Below are 17374 nucleotides of genomic sequence, written 5' to 3' on the forward strand. Positions count from 1 at the left end.
AGCTTGCCCTGTCAATCGCTAGAATATCATCATATACTTCAAATAACTTTATTGCCAAAACACGATACGTTGATAGTTACAGAAATATGATAGCAATACAAAATATTAAACCTCAAACTTCTATGAAATTATGACGTTTAAATAACACTTGCACCGTCTAAATAGGCTATCAAAATCGCTGCAGTCTTATCTTGGTTTAACTCTATTTGAGTTGCAAATTGCATACAAACTTCACAATTATTAGGTACGAGTACTTATGTTAGATTTAAACTAGGAACAACCTACATTCTAAACAATAACACAGTATTCGACATGAAAGAATAGCTCACATCTTACAGGTCAATTTTTATGTTCACAAACAAAACTAAAAAACTTTAGTGAGATACTGAAGAGAGAGAAATATTATAATATTTATTTTGTAAATTAAAAATACCTTATCTTTAATTTAAATTTACAGCCTAATTTAAGAAATGTTATCAGTATAGACACAGCACTCGGGTATATTTAAAAACAATGCATGTTATAAACGATTAACCTTTTGATTTCAAGTTTCGTACATGTTACCCACATTAATATACCCCATAATACATCCCGACGTTTCGTACCCTTTACAGCGTTTGTGCGTTGTAAACCGTTTTTGTGTGGAATTTAATAAGCTTTAAAATCCATAGCTACAGAGAAAAAACGAAAAAACAAAATAGTCGTATATATTTTTTATATTCCGTCTGATCCCCGTGGTCCCCGAAGCTCAAATTTTAAGACCCGCAAATAAGGATCCCAGAAATTGTAGGTGTCAAATTTGATGACTGTCGATATAGGCCTAAAATCTGTTTTTGCAGTCACATTTTCTAGTCCTAAACATTTTTCCTCCGTTTATTTTAGTAAAGTTGTATTGCATAGCACTCGTGTACCATTTGGATCTAATAATAATAATTTCAGTCTATATACGTCCCACTACTCAGCACAGGCCTCTCATGCGCGAGAGCCCGAGAGGGTATGGGCTATAGTCCCCACGCTGGCCCAATGCGGGTTGGGGACTTCACATACACCTTTGAATTTCTTCGCGGATGTATGCAAGTCTCCTCACAATGTTTTCCTTCAACGAAAAGCTAGTGGTAAATATCAAATGATATTCCGTATTATTTTAAGAAAATTGTATTGCATAGCACTCATGTACCAATTACTGTCCTACTGTAGTACATATTTGATTGAAATCCGTTCAATAGTTAAGGCGCTATAAGAAAAAGTATGATTTCATAAGTATTCGGCGTCCTCGCAAGGCGTCTGTATTGATTTTTCTTTAATAAGAAAAGGGTAAACAGGTTGTGAAGGGTAAGAGGAATGTACCAATTCGTCATTTAAAAAAATCCGTCCAGTATCTTAAGCTATATTGGGTACTGATTATCAATATTTAAACCCATACTTTATGTTTAAGTCGCAGTCGAGTAACACGTTGATATTGGGGTAGAACGTGTACACATATATGTATAGACAAAAGTGGAACTCATATTCCTCCAAGTTTCCTATTAAGAGAATATTCCCTGAAAGGATATAAGGGCTAAATCTGGATTTAGCAATTATTTTTTATAACAAGATGTATTTTTTCCGCAAAGATATCTAGAACTTTTTTGTGTAGAATTTAATAAGCTTTAATGTTGCCTTACACAATATTTTCTTAGAGAACGTAGATTTAGAGTAAAGCGCAAATTTCTCCAGGATGGCTGCGATTTCTCGACTCGAGGTCCCCAAATGTCAAATAGTGTGGACATGAAAAAGAGACCTTTAATTAACATACTTATATTCCAAATTTCAGGACTGTTCTAGAGATTTCGAGGTTAGTTTTAATCCGACTGCTATAAAGTTTGGGTAAAGATTCACGCCAATTCTCAGCCTTTGGACTTAATTAGTTACGCTTTAAACATTGTTTGCGTATTCAATGCAAAAATACATTGTTACTTAAACTTACCTCACTACTTTTTGTACGCAGTTGTTTGCGATCCCTGACTCACGCAGGTTATTTTTTCAAAAAAAAAAAATATATATATATATATATTTAAGTAAACAGTGGTTCGATAAAATAACGTCTTATCAGTATTATCTTGTTGATGCAGGATTTTCTCATTAGGTACTCGTAGATTAATTTACTCATAAAACCTTTCAAGAACATTGAGTTGAGAGTGAGGCCGCGCTGAATGGCTCAACAGCTGTAAAACCCATGATATACTTGTATTGTCATCATTATTACTATGATTATAGTAGTTAGCTCCACGTAACAATCGGACTTTAATAACTGTTGAAGTGGTTTCCGCAGTTTATAGTGAGTTGTTTATTTAGAACATAACTGAGAATCTGTCCATGCAGTATGAACGTGGAAAAGGAGGAACACAATACAGACAGTAAAGGAGGGTCGAAAGGGGTATACAATCCCTTCGAGCACCGGAAAGTCGAAAAGCCTAATTCGTAAGTAACCAAACTTGTACACAGCCTCCTAGCCTAGTCGGTAGTGACCCTGTCTACGACATGGTCTTGGGTTTGAATCCCGGTAACGGCATGTATTTTTGTGGCGATATATAACGTCGACTAGTACCTACATCACAAGTCTTATTGAGCTTAGGTACTATAACACGGTCGATTTTTGTAAGATTGTCCCATAATATTTATTCACTTATACACAAATAGGATTAAACCGTATTTACGTCACCGCTATCAAGATCAATCTTGAATCACATATATTATATTAATAGCCTATATGGTGTCCCACTGCTGGGCATAGGTAATTTAATCATAAGGTAAGTGAGGCATTTGGCCGACCTTAATTTAAAATCAAATATTATTAAATATAATCAGGATATTATGTAAAACCCACTCAATACAGAGGTCTCTAATTTGTTTAAGTTTATTCATATACCAAAATAGTTGTAAAAATATTACGACACATAAACAATACAAGTTTTATAAAAGGATTATTTTGGGCCTTATGAACACTAGCAGGGTATTAAAGCCCGCAAAAAAATTAAATTTTGACAGTTTTAACAGATTTTAATTGTTTTTTACTTTGAACTTATACAAAAGTAATAACTATCCAAGTACCTTCACAACAGACGGATATTATTAATTAGTAGAACTAATTCGCTTTGGGCCTTACTATCTTAAAGATATAAGAAATTGTCTATTTTACTCGAAAATAGTAGGCTAAACCTAAAATTAAACCTTCATTAGGTACAGCTCGTCTTTTAACATACCTACACTTTTAACAAAAAAAAAAACGCTAATTATTTTTCACTTAACTCAAATTATTTGGGCTTTATTGAAGTTAAGGCTTTTTAAATATTAAGAAAAGTCTAATAACATTAAGCCACTACACATATACTTTTGTAAGTCAGTAAGTATAACTTATCATATCGGCCTTGTAAAGAGATAAAAAAAACTCAAAATTATATTAAAATATTTAAATTTACTATTTCATCTCATACATATTTTCTCCTAGTTAATTGGTATAACATTCCATGCAATTTATCAAGTAGTTTCAACGCACATTATGTATAAAATATTTAAACTACACAATTATTATGAAACCCAGCGTTAAAGCATAATACATATCGAATGAGGCATGCTTTAATAATGTTACAATGGTAGTACGACATTTTATGCTGTTTTACTTTTTATTGACTTTTATGTAATATGCGGCATCTCGACCTAATGTCTAAGCTGCGGTAGATCTATCGCCACTGCTAAATGCTTGTATTGTATTCTCCATGTTATACCTAACGTTTCCCATTCTACAATGTAGAACGAATTTATAAGCCCTGGAAGGAAAGTACCTTAAAACCTTACTTAAAGGAAACATTCTTTTATTTTTAAAAAGATACAAAACTGCATTAAATTAGACTGCATGAAGCAACAATTAAATTAGAGATCAAAAACAGTAGTAGTAGTAATCACTTTATTGTACACAACACAGGTTCACATAAAATTTTCAGAAATTGAGGTACAAAGGCGAACTTATACCAAAAGGCGGGATTCCACCAGTGTACGGTACTGTGCGGCACAAGCATATTCAGTACAAAAATGTTTGTGCCGTGCGCGGCACACTGCCGCACACTGGTGGAATCCCACCTTTATAAGGACAGTGAAACAAAATCTAAATATTTCTCAAAAGAGTAAGAAATAGCATTTTACTTTGTGTTACGAGTTGACTTGTCGAGATTCCACTGAATAACAATTCTTTTTTTACAGTGACATAAGGTCAACAGCTAATTTGATCAAAGCATCGTTAGGTTCCGGTCTGCTGGCCGGACCTCTCGCTTTTTCCAACGCAGGATGGGGCATAGGAATTGTTGGGACTATACTAGTGGGTGTAATATGCGGGCACTGCATACACATTCTGGTAAGTTCTGGACTTCTAATCCAGATTCCCATATTAGTCTCGAAGGCAGAATCAATTGAAAATGAGTAAGCACCTACCACAACTATCATATACCTGAATAAGCACTCAAGGATAAAAATAATATTTAAGAAATAAAATAAAATACCTAGATTAAAATGCCGTTATTGAATGGTCTTCATCAGCAGATCCACTGTTACTAAATGATTCTTCACCCGAGCAGATGCATAAGTTACCTTAGATAAAAATACTAAAATCGGTGTCTATAATATTTGAAGAAGGTCATCTGTAAAATTAATTAAGATTATAATTGGTAATCGCTATTATATTACAATTGTATAAAATAATACAGGTAATTATTTGGTTATATATTAATTCCTTGCACACACTTTTTAATAATATATTGCAGGTAAAAACGTCCCGAGGGTGTTGTATTGCAGAAAGAAAACCTTTACTGGGATATGCAGAGACATGTAAATCCGTTTTTAAAAACGGGCCTAAGGGTGCCCGACCTTTTGCCAATATTGCAAGGTAAATTTGAAACTAAACAACAATAATTTCCTGTTTTGATCTGGCAAGTTCAGAACAAAGAATAAAAACCCGTGCCAATTCCATCATGCAGGATTAAAAACCTTTTAGAGATCAACAAGGGTACTATTTAAGAAAGGGTACAAATATAATGACCACCAAAAAATACTTTGGTACCCTAAATAAAAAAAATCTCTCTTACCAAAAAGATTTACTAAACACCAAAAACATAAGGTCTAAAATTACAAAAGTACCAGCACTACCAGCTGTTTTAATCACGACCACTTCAAATTGTATTCAAACATCAAATATAATCAATGATCACCAAATATAATTAACTAGATGAGAAACACCGATGCACAGAAATTACCAAAAAAAGGAAAATGATGCCTTGATGCCAAAATTACAAGCCCACTAGAAAAGTGGGTTAGGTTAGGTTAGAACCGCGATCCTCACAGAAACGAAATCCTACTAGAAAAGTGGATTAGGTTGGGTTAGAACTGAGATCCTCACAGAAATGAAATGCTATTAGAAAAGTGGGTTAGGTTATGTTTGCACTGCGATCCTCACAGAACCGAACTGCTATCAGAAAAGTGGGTTAAGTTAGGTTAGAACTGCTACTTACAAAAACGAATTGCTACTAGAAAAAGGGGACGAATTGGATTAATTAATTTAATAGTATAACGAGATATTAAATGTGTGCATGACATTTTTAATTAAAATGTGGTTAAATTTTGGTGGTTATTGAGTTATTTGCTTTAATAGGATAGCAAAATGTGAAAAAAATTGGTAAGTAATTAAAATTGTGTTGAAATTTTAGTGATCAATTAATTTTTTTGGTGGTAATTTTTTTTGAATGTAAAATTTTACTATATCTGGTGATCAGTTAAATACCAGCCTTTAAGGAAGCTTCAAATGATGCCATGATTTGACGTAACGGGCTAGTAACCGCTGAATTTTCTGCTGTTACCTCCAACCATCAGGCGGGCCATACGCTTGTTTCATGTTTGCTTCCATCATAGTAAAACAACCGTTTGGTAGACTTTTTTTTTTTGCTAAATTTAACAAAAACCCAGTTTCGTCCGAAAAACTTTGTGTACTTTGTTTATTTTATTCTAGAGCCTTGACTTTCATTAACATTTTTATTTTATATTTTCAGCTTGTTTGCGGAATTTTCTCTGATGTGTACGTATGTGGGTGTGTGCTGCATATACACGGTACTGATAGGAGATTCGATAAAACAGGTAAGTTGTAACCCAGAATTGCATTACTGGGAGCTCTAGTAGAGCATATTCGTATATCCGGCCAAGGTCAAGGCCATGGGTGCCGCCTTGGATCTTGGATGAAGAAAAACATGATGAGGAAACCAGACTGAATTGAATCCTAATACAACCTAGTTTTCCTTCTAGGTCATTTAAGTCAGATTCAGATGACTGTTTGCAAAATTAGTGTTCATAAAATTAGGAAGTGTGAAGATACCAGTAGGTGGGAAGTTGCTAAGACATAAATAATAATATTGACAGGGATGACAATTAATTTGGATAAGACCTCAAAAAAACGGTCGAATTGAAACCTTTTTTTCGAAGTCAGTGACTCAACTGTATTGTATTACTGAGAACTGGTACTTGTTCAGTGATGTCTCCCAAGTCCCTTTCTAAAAGAACTGAGGAGATATGACGTCACAAAAATAGTGGTTATTCGTGGTATTAATTTTCTCTAAAAAAACCTTTCTTATATTTTATATAGTCAGTCATATAATTAAAAAAATATAATGAATGTCTACAAAGTTGGTTTGTGAAGTCATTTACATCAAGACAATGGTAATACGTCCATTAGGCCCTCTAAACCCTCAAAAAAACTCGACAAGAATTTTATTCAAGCAGTGGTCTTTGTTAATAACTCATCTGCATCAATCTAAGAACCTTCGCTGATGTATCGTTTGAACATCGCAACCAAATCAGTTGAGTAAATGGAATCAGTATTTTGTATGCACGTACACTGTCTCTCATCCTAACAAAACGCAAAGCTCTTACAGTAATTTCAAGCGTGTTACGTTTTTCTACTACAATTGGGAGTTTTTTTTGTTTGTTTTTGAAGGTAGTATAAATAAATGTGTTTGACCGTGCATTTTAAAGTTCAGTATCTTGGCTATATAAATTATACAGATGAGAATTCTCGGATTGAATGAAGGGAGTGTAATCGGTACGATTTAGCGGCCGAGTTGGTTAGTTAAATTATATCACCAACAACATTGGGAACAAATCAAATTATTTCGTACCACCAACAATAAAATTGTATCCTTAATGGATACATTTTGCACGTATATTGTTTTTTTTTTAGGTTTTATTACCAAATATTTATTTCCAGACACTTGAGATCGTACTGATAAAATAATAAAAAATACTTGGTCGTTAAAATCGTACCTATACCAGAAAGTACGATATAAAAACGTCAGATATTTTTTGGAAACAACCAATATGAAAATAAGCATAAAACATAGACAAATTGATGTATACAAATAACAAGTTATAATGTTACACACGAAATAAAAAATTTGGAAGATCAAGTTCCCTAAATTTCATATACTCTCTCTTTCGTATAGATATTTGTGTTCATACCACTGGACTGGAGCATTGTTTGGTGCCCCACATGCAAATAAACTAGGTTGTTTAATTGGAAATCTACCTATAGATGTACGATTTAACGTCGGTACAATATCAATGACTAAGGGTCGGTTGCACCAACTGTTTGTCATCGTTAAAGAGTTCGCTAAATTTGATTGTATGGAAAGATTCATAGTAAACCGCCGCGGCGCGCTGGGTGACGTTGATCAGTCTGTCAAGTGTGGATGGTGCAACTGGCACTAATTATGGCTAATATTTACGTAATAATGCTAAATATTTACAATTAATATTTTTTCAGCTTTTTGACAAATACGTACCTTCGGTGGTCTTACCCGTGGAATACTATTGCTTGATCATCCTTATACCACTGTGTCTGATGTGTCAAATAAAATACCTGAAGTGGTTAGCCATTTTTTCAATGTTGGCAAACATTCTACTTTTCGTGACATATCTCTTCTGCCTGTATTATATTTTCAATGGAGAGATGAATTACAGCGATAAAAAAGCAATCGGCAACCCTGCGAGATACCCAGCATTTTTATCGTAAGTTGAAATATTAAATTAGGGTTGGTTGCACCAAACCGAATGTCACCGCCAAAGCGTTCGCAAAATTTTTGTGTATGGAAAGTTTCATAGTTCACTGTTGGAATACGTTGATCAGTCCGCTAATTGTGGTTGGTGCAACCGGCCCTATAAATTATGACATTGGAGTAGTGGATTACGAATGTGTTCCGTTTTCTTTAAATATGTAGCAGATTAAAAAATTGTTAATAATGAAGTGACTTCAGCCACATTAGCATTCGGCTTAATCAATACACAAAGCTTGTACACAAAAAGGAAGGAATGGAGAAATTTGCACGCTTCTAGTAAGCTTCGGTAGCTCAATTGGTTAAGTGCGATCGGACCGGTGTTCCGAAAGGTCGCTGGTTCGAGTCTTGCCCGAGGCGGTAAATCATCTCTGAAAATTTCAACTGTCTAGCTATCACGGTTCATGAGATACAGCCTGGTGACAGACAGACGGACAGACTGACTGACAGACAGACGGACAGTGGAGTCTTAGTAATAGGGTCCCGTTTTTACTCTTTGGGTACGAAACCCTAAAAAATTGTTTAATTATTTGGGGACGATTGTAGGGTCTATTCTATAGTCGAAAGGTAGGGGGAGTCCGGGAGACTAGAAAAGAGCAGCTGCTCTTGTTCTGGTTCTTTCCTGGTGCAACAAATATCAGTCCATATATCGATCGGGGTTTTTGGTGCGGGAACGATTTCGTGTATCTATCTATAACTTTCTTTATCGTAAAATAATTACCAAACTATGAATTAGAAATTAGTAAGCTACAAATTTGCTTAGAAATGTTAAAACAGTATCGGTTTTTACCTAATTTTTGGCTAGTGTAAAACATCCTTGCACCAAAAACTCCAATGTATGAATATCACTTAGCGAGGCATTCAGTGAGGAAATACTGCCAGTATTTTTGGTACATTTGGTCCGGGTGGTACGCGGAGTGGGGGAGTAATTTAGAGTTTGTTTTGAAGTTTAGTATAAGTAGGCAGTTAACGAAACCTATTGTGGATTTATATTTTGTAGGTACTGTGCATATTTTGACAAAAAGGGTTGCAGATGGTTTTTGCTGGAATAGGTATATTGACGAAGCCCGCGTGGTGGATTTTGCCTTTGTCTTGGTAACACTTTTTGCTTAATAAATCTATTTTTTTCATGCCAAAATAAAAATAAAATATTTTTGGCATACACATGTATGTCATATCCCAATATAATATATGAAACTACCTACACACAGAACAAGTTTATGACTTATACACCGTGTTTTTATTGAATTCCGTTAACTTCGGGGTATGGTTAAGTACGTTTAAGAAAACTAAATGGTATTAGTTTTCCAAAATAAAATATTTTTATTAAAAAGAAAGTAATTAAATGTTGCATATAGCGTTGTTGTAACACGGGCATTATATTTAACTCAATCAAAAAACCAACTTAATACTGTGACATATCAATGACATTTATATATCTTTGGTAGTATGAACCTACTGTTTTACTGTAATTTCCTATACAAGCCGTAACACACAACTACTATTATTATATCCAATGGCATGTACCTATTGGTTAAAATCAACGATAACCATCTGAACTATTATTTCGTAATTTCCTGAATCCACGTCCATGTTGCCCTTAATAGTTACCGTTGTTTTCTAGGACAGTTATTTTCGCAATGGAGGGAATTGGAGTAGTTATGCCAGTGGAAAATGCGATGAAGAAACCGAAGCATTTTCTAGGTTTCCCGAGCGTCCTCGTGGTTGCAATGGGAGCGATTGTGTTTCTCTACACCTCTTTGGGGCTCTTTGGTTACTTCCGGTACGGTGATGTTCTCAGAGGATCGATAACGTTAAATCTGCCAATGGACGAGTGGTAAGTTTATTTGATATCCTAGGAAGCTAAGAGGAAGACATTCACTATTCAGGTACTGAGAAATAAATGATAGGCAAATGTTAGGTGGCTTGTAATATCTACATATATTGAAGTTGAACTAAATAAATAAATAAAATTATTAGGGTGATGGAGATATAAATAACATTTGCTGCACTGCTTTATTTTTAAATGTATTATATTTTTAATATAAATTTGATGTAGCCAGTAAACATATTGGCGGGACGACGTTCATTTTAAGCTTTAACTGTACTTATATTTATATGTATTCCTATTTTTTATTTCATTACAGGCCAGCGATATGCGCTAAAGTGTGTATAGCCCTTTCTATTTTCTTCACCTACCCCCTACAGTTCTATGTCGTGATCGACATATACACCAAGTACACCGATCCGCGCATAAATCCGAAATATAAGGTTGTCACCCAGGTAGCTGCCCGCGTCATCGGAGTATGTTGTTGTGGTTAGTATTCTTGTATTAAATTTGTATCCATTGTTACTACATAGTAACACATGAGTCACATGAGTGCGACTTTGAATTTCGAATAACAAACGTGCTATGAACGGTTATGCGACAGATCGCTATTACGATAAACTGTTGGTCGACAGCACAAACACACAACACAAACCACACATACACAACTCTATCGTCGATAAAACGACGGTATAACTAGTAAGTATCATATATTCTAACTTAAAGATTCAAAGATAGTTTAGAATATCAAACAATTCCTCAGTTATATTCTGGACCCGTCCCTCTTAAAAAACGAAAGTACGATGATTTGCTCTAAAGCCGATTTTGCTAAAAAGCTTTCATGCCTTTTACGATGGTTTAATGCAGCCATTCTCAAAGTGTGTTCCGCTTAGCCCTAGCCCTTTTTAGGGGCTCCGCGAGAAAAAACGAAAAAAAGTTAAAATCCAGCTCTTCTATATGGCTAGTCCACAGTTCAATGGTGACGAACGAAATTTTGTATATTATAGGTATTTGGCTTTTTAAAAGGGTTCCGTCACCAAAAAAGTTTGAGAACCGCTGGACTTTAATGTATGTATAATAGGGAATATTACGCAAAACTGCGTAGAGGGCGTCACTAGCACGAACACAGGGCCTACCGCGAAACACGAAAATCGAAAGTTCGGTTTCTGCCCCTCTATCTCTCTTGTATATTCGATCGTTAGGCCACCTGTAAACAAACCGCCTTGATGCACAAAGTCATAGTGAAAACATGTCAAAAAACTGTTTAAGGCATATAGTACTTATGTATAAGTCATGTATGTATAAGACCTATTTTCAATTGGCTTTCGTTTAATACCCCACACGTGTATGTGCAATGCATAGTTTGGGTGCATTATGCAATATTCGCAACGAGGCGGGAGTCATTTTGATGACGTCATTCCGCTGAAGTATATGGCCGGCGCCGCTGTCTCCCGGCAGTTTTGTAAACCCAATACTATGCCAAATAACATACTAAAAGATGAAAGCGATTTCCGGATCTGAACTATATTCCCATAAGGCAGTGCACTATATTCGGCTCTCTTGCGTCAGTATTAGTGGCGGATTAGTGAGGTTGTACTGTAGTTATAAACATTATCAGAATATCACTCAAGTAGCATACAATATCAAAGAATATTGTTCTGGTTACTAGTGAAGTGGTTCAAGTAGGTACTTTAATCCTCTAGTTCAGATTTATTTATGATACAGAATCTATCCTTCGATTCAAACCAAAGATAGATATAACTCCGTAATAGATGGATACAGTCTAAGGAAAAAACGTGCCTCGAAAATCACGAAAATTTGATTCTCGATCAGATGGCGCCACTAGTTTTGCCCTACTCTCGTATAGAGGGCGTTGACGGTTTCGTTTGTTATTTATAATTTTAACGCATATCAGTGAAAGAACATGGGTCAAAATCATATAAAAATAGTTAATGCAAATAAAAAAAACATTTATCCATATTTAAATACATTTTAACGTATTTTTATAAATCTTCATTTTTAGTTTTAAAGTGTGTCGATAGATGGCAGTGAATTTACAGTGGTTACAAAATTTACTATGACAGTACCGCTCTATCTTATTATATCCTCTTTGATTCAAACTAAGTAATATATAGTTATTAGTGGAAAATATGGAAATATCCCTTTACGGGCGGAAAAGATTTTCTAATAAGATCTATTTTTGTACTACTTATTATTTAAATCATAGGACTTGTGGGTTTTTAGTGGAGGTTGTGGGTTTTCTATTAAATTACAAGTCTTGTTTACTTGTTAGTGTTGATTTTGAATACCTACATACTTATAGATTTTCTGCCAAGTTTGTCTGGTTTCTACCTTTTATTTCAATTACAAAAAAGTATGGTTCTGTTTAAAGTTTTGCTCGTCAGATCCTCAGCTATATCACCATATAGCTATTTTAAGCGTGGTTTAGACTAGAAAGAACTTGCATGCAATTTACGTTACATTGCCGGCTATTAAAGTAAACTGCATTCAAAAGTTTGATCAGATACTGCAATGTAATGAAAATTGCATGCAAGTTCTTGCTAGTCTAAACCTCGCATCATACTAAAATATTACTGCTATCACGTTTCATGAGAATCATGAGATACAGCCTGGCGACAGACGGACAGACAGACGGACAGAGGAGTCTTAGTAATAGGATCCCGTTTCTACCCTTTGGAACCCTGAAAACTACAATTTTGCGTTAGCCCCCTCTTAAACTGTAGTAGTAACAAACTATAAAAATAACAAAGAATATTTGTACGTGTTTTGACTTTGTGATAATAATTTCTTTGCACTAGTTATACTTTCATGCATCAGGTCATCGACCTTTGCATTTGTACGCCCCGTTCATTTTCAGACAGTAACTATTTTCCCGCATCGAATGAATTATCTAATTTTCAGGCACTTTCTCATCCTTATAAATAGTTCCATGAAATATTTTTTATTAATCGTAAATTCATATAAGACAACCTTTCCAATTTAGGAAATAAATAATATTTCTTTATAAACACGTCTCTTGTATTATCTTAATTCGATCAATAATTGCGGCATGATGATAATAGGAGATGGCTGTATAGGTTTCCGTAACCGAAGGTGTTATATAAAGCCATCTCCTTATTATGCATATTATTAGTCGGAATTATCCTACTCAGGTTACCTATGTCTATGTATCAGCGGTTTCTTTGTCAATAACCGTTATAGGTAGATAGTTAACAAATAATAATGAAAAACAACATACATTTAATTTAGAAAATAAAGAGGGCGAGGCTAAAACATATCAATAACTTTTTTTTTAATTATGTATTTCTCTAGCGGTTGAAAATTAAAACCCCAAACTACTACTCAACTAAGTTTAGTGCGATAATAAAGAATAATATTCTGCTTACAAACAATAAAAATCTGTCAAGCATAAGTCAGTCTTAAGAAAGAAATTAAAATATTAAAAGAAATCTGTAATGGTACGGAACCCCAAGGGTGTGAACCAAACTCGCACTTGGCCGTTTTTTTAGGTTTCCGTACCCAAAAGGTAAAAACGGGACCCTATTACTAAGACTCAGCTGTCCGTCTGTCTGTCTGTCACCAGACTGTAACTCATGAACCGTGATAGATAGACAGTTGAAATTTTCACAGATGATGTATTTCTGTTGCCGCTATAACAACAAATACTAAAAAGTACGAATCCCTCGATGGGCGAGTCCGACTCGCACTTGGCCGGTTTTTTTTATTTCAAACAACCCAAGAAGGCACTAAAATTAAAATTATTTTGTCCTCAGTTGGTATCGGCATAGCCCTTCCTCTTCTAGAGCAGATCATCAACATCGTTGGCGCAGCATTCTACTCTATCCTCGGACTCATCATTCCGGCAACCATCGAAACAGTTTTTCGATGGCATCACCTCGGAAAGTACAACTGGATTTTATGGAAAAACAGCTTCATAGTTTTATTTGGACTCTTGTGTTTAATTTCTGGTTGTACGGTTACAATTTTAGATATCATAAAAATCCAACATAGTAAAACAATGTAGATCGCTTTATTTTGAATTATAGTAGCGAAGAAGGCGCCGTTTACATGGCGTGGCGATATAACTTTTTCTTATTTAGCTGTGAAGTGTATTTTTGTTCGACTCATTATACCTAGTTCAAGAATCCTCCTTAGAACTTTTTTTTAATGTGTTAACCTTCTAAGTTCCTATAATAGTTAAAACTGATGAAGATATGTAAATATTGTATAACTAATGTGGTACATTCACAAAATGGAAACTTGAAGAGGCATAAGCGACTTTAGGAATACAGAGATGAAATCGTGCAAAGGTTTTTTGACTGACATGTTCATAAATGTATGTAATGTGAGATACTTAATGGGTTTTATTTAAATATGTGCTTAATGTTAGGCATTCAGTGCGGTAGAGCAAAAACATTTTTCCCCTCACTAGCTCGGAAAGCCGTCTTTTATCCTTTAAAACCAGCGGGGAAAAACGCATTTTATCCACTAGTGGGGAAAGTAATTTGACCTTGGATGGAGCGTATTTAAGTAGCTTGACAGATAACAAAACGTAAAACGCTCATAATAATGGTTCGTTCTATATTAATTATCATTAAATAAATGGTTTGAGAATTTAATAAAAAATACCAAATTTAGCTTTATTTACTGATTTTAAGTCATAAACCTTAAAATTCCATATGAAACGTTTGTTTTCTAATAATGATGTTAAATAACGCGCAAATTCTGAACGCACAAGTTGAGTCGACGCAATTTCAAAACGCATCATTGACATTTCATACATCAGAAATGTCAACATTGTCAACAAAATTTTTACTTTAAAACTTCTCACGTAAAAATACAGAATTTCCAGAGTTTATTGTTATAATATCGTAAAAAAATTAGTGATTCCAGTGATGAAGATGATCTAACGCCTGTGGATGTTGCACTTTCCTCGCTATAGTGAGGTGAAAAGTTTTGTGTTACACACGGGTGCAAATGTATTTTACTTCTCGTGTGTTAAAACACTCGCTACGCTCAGGATTCTATTTTAGAATCACTCGCTTCGCTCGTGGTTCAACTATAGAGTCCTTTCACTTGCTCGTGTTTCAATTCCACACTCGCTGGTAAAATACAACTTTGCACCCTTGTATAACAAATAACTATTATATTACACTACATTAAGTACCCTAATTTATTAAACAAAGCCGTACGTTCATGTTTAAGTTACTAGTAAAATATTTATTTAGTGAAATAAATTATGAAATTAAATAAATGTTTTATAGTCCTTGTCGGATAACCAAGCTATGTTATACTGTGATTATATAGCTTAGTTTTAATATAGAAACACAAACAGATTACCCCAAATCACCCGGATTAAACAAAACCTATCAAATCTTATTCACACACATCAAAATTGTAGGTATAGTTAATAAGCTTCAATGATTATTAAAAGACTTCAAAAATGATAGCATTAAAAGAAGTACGTACGTAAGTTTTGTATTTAGTCCTAGATCATTAACTGTGCACATTTAAAAGATAAGATAAAAAATGTTTTTATTGCACAGAAAGAATACAAATGTAGTACATATCACAAGTTGCTGAAAAGAGTTGGTGCATAACTGACTTGACATTCGGAGGTTCCAGGATTCCCCGCACTAGGCTAGGCCTGTATCGCGGGAGACCAGATGTAAATTTTTATGTCATGCGAGTTAGCTAGAATGATATTTTTCAAATGAGGACAAAAATGAGATTCAGGTTTATATACCTGGATTAAGATAAATGCAATTTTTAGTATTACAACTATGTCTATTTGTCATTAGTTATTACATTACTGCTATTAAATTTGTTTCTATATAGGTTCAACTTTAGTTTCAATTATGTTACTATGATATTTTAGTCTAATTTAGTAAGTTTTATATCTTTTACAGTTTTGTGTTAAACAATTTTATAAAGTTAAAATATTTTAGTCTAATTTAGTTAGTTTTATATCTAAACGTTTGCGTTAAACAATTTTTAAAAGTAATGTCTCAGTCTCATCATAATCAAGTGTTGATAACCCGCTAAAAAGTAACCTTTTAGCCACATGCACAGTGCAACCAATTAATTCGCAAAGGACGTCGTCGCCAAATCGTCTCCCAAAAGCAGTGTTAACCCACGGGATAGGTAACTTAAACACACGTTTAGCAAGTAATTCCTCATAATTTTCGGTCTTAACGGTTTTTTTGTGAATTGAAATACAGACTTTATGTATGTAGGAGCTGGCGGACTGTAAGTACTTTAGCTTCTTGGTAAAGGCTGTTTGTCGGATAGCGAAAGGGCTTTTTGAGCATTGCCTTTAAGACCGAACGTTGAGCTCTTTCAGCCATTATGATGGACGTCTTAGCGGCACTGCCTCATACTGAGATGGCGTATGTGATTAGAGGCTGACATAGAGATATATATATATATTTAAAGTTTCAAGTCTGCGAAATGTCTAAGTTTCTTAAATATATACATCGTTTTCCTAATTTTGCTGGAGAGGCACTTTATATTGGCTTTGAAATTTAAATGTTCGCCTAAAAGTAAGCCGAGATATTTTATAGTCGGTACGACATATTACTTCACAGGAACATGATAAGTTACTGACATTATTGCAATTGTGAATTTTGATTAAATCTCTAGAATTAGAGGGGCTGGAAGCGGCAGATTTATGAAAACACAGGAATTCAGTCTTTTTACTATTTAAGGTTAGAAGTTAGAAGGTTATCTCGGAGCCATTAGGCGACGTTACTCATACCCTTTTCTGCTGCAGAAAAAACACTCTCCCAAGTATCACCTTTAAAAAGGATTACTGTATCATCGGCATAACAGATTATTTCCGCTTGGGAAAGGGGAATGCTGTGAATGTCATTAATGTAGATTAAAAATAATGTGGGGCCAAGCACGCTCCCCTGCGGAACCCCAAAATCCACGCTGTCCAGCTCGCTCTTGTGGCAGTCCGCTTTAATTTAACCAGTTTCCTTCTGTCAGATAGATAACTATCGCACCAGGCCAGTGACACGCCCCGTATCCCCAATTTTTCAAGCTTTTGAAGGAGTATTGGTCTAGACACAGTGTCAAAGGCCTTGGCCAAGTCCAAGAAGACGCCGATGCAGTTTATGTTATTGTCCAAGTTGGCAGATATTAGATTGACCAAGAGCGAGATGGCATCCTCAGTGGACCTGCGTGACCTAAAGCCAAATTGTCTCTCCGACAGTACTCCGCTCTTTTCTAGGAACCCGATGAGTCTTTTATTGACGAGTTTCTCTAAAATCTTCGAAAAAACACTAAGTAGGGATAGGTGCAAGGTTCATTTTTAGGTCCGTCCGGTATGGGGGTGATAGATGCTATTTTCCACTGTTCTGGAAAGTGACCCGTACTTAAACTTAGGTTATAAATATGT

At 34.8% G+C, this 17374-nt stretch overlaps 2 protein-coding genes across 3 annotated transcripts in view; both read left to right on the forward strand.

The window, feature by feature from the left end:
• LOC134741522 (proton-coupled amino acid transporter-like protein pathetic) overlaps window positions 1–17374 on the forward strand; it is a 162578-nt gene that overhangs the window by 136001 nt on the left and 9203 nt on the right. The window lies entirely within an intron of this gene.
• Window positions 2198–14119, forward strand: LOC134741519 (proton-coupled amino acid transporter-like protein pathetic). Of its 2 annotated transcripts, XM_063674323.1 has the most exons (8): window positions 2206–2460; window positions 4237–4387; window positions 4794–4915; window positions 6072–6156; window positions 7835–8079; window positions 9748–9960; window positions 10271–10440; window positions 13746–14119. In XM_063674323.1, exons 1-8 carry the CDS (start codon window positions 2363–2365, stop codon window positions 13994–13996), a joined length of 1335 nt encoding a protein of 444 aa, XP_063530393.1. In that variant the 5' UTR covers window positions 2206–2362; the 3' UTR covers window positions 13997–14119. The 2 variants fall into 2 exon arrangements, with proteins under 2 accessions (XP_063530394.1, XP_063530393.1); XM_063674324.1 differs by lacking the exon at window positions 9748–9960 and having other exon boundaries at window positions 2198–2460.

The sequence above is a fragment of the Cydia strobilella genome, chromosome 5 (genome assembly GCF_947568885.1).
Source record: "Cydia strobilella chromosome 5, ilCydStro3.1, whole genome shotgun sequence".
Lineage (NCBI taxonomy): Eukaryota > Metazoa > Arthropoda > Insecta > Lepidoptera > Tortricidae > Cydia > Cydia strobilella.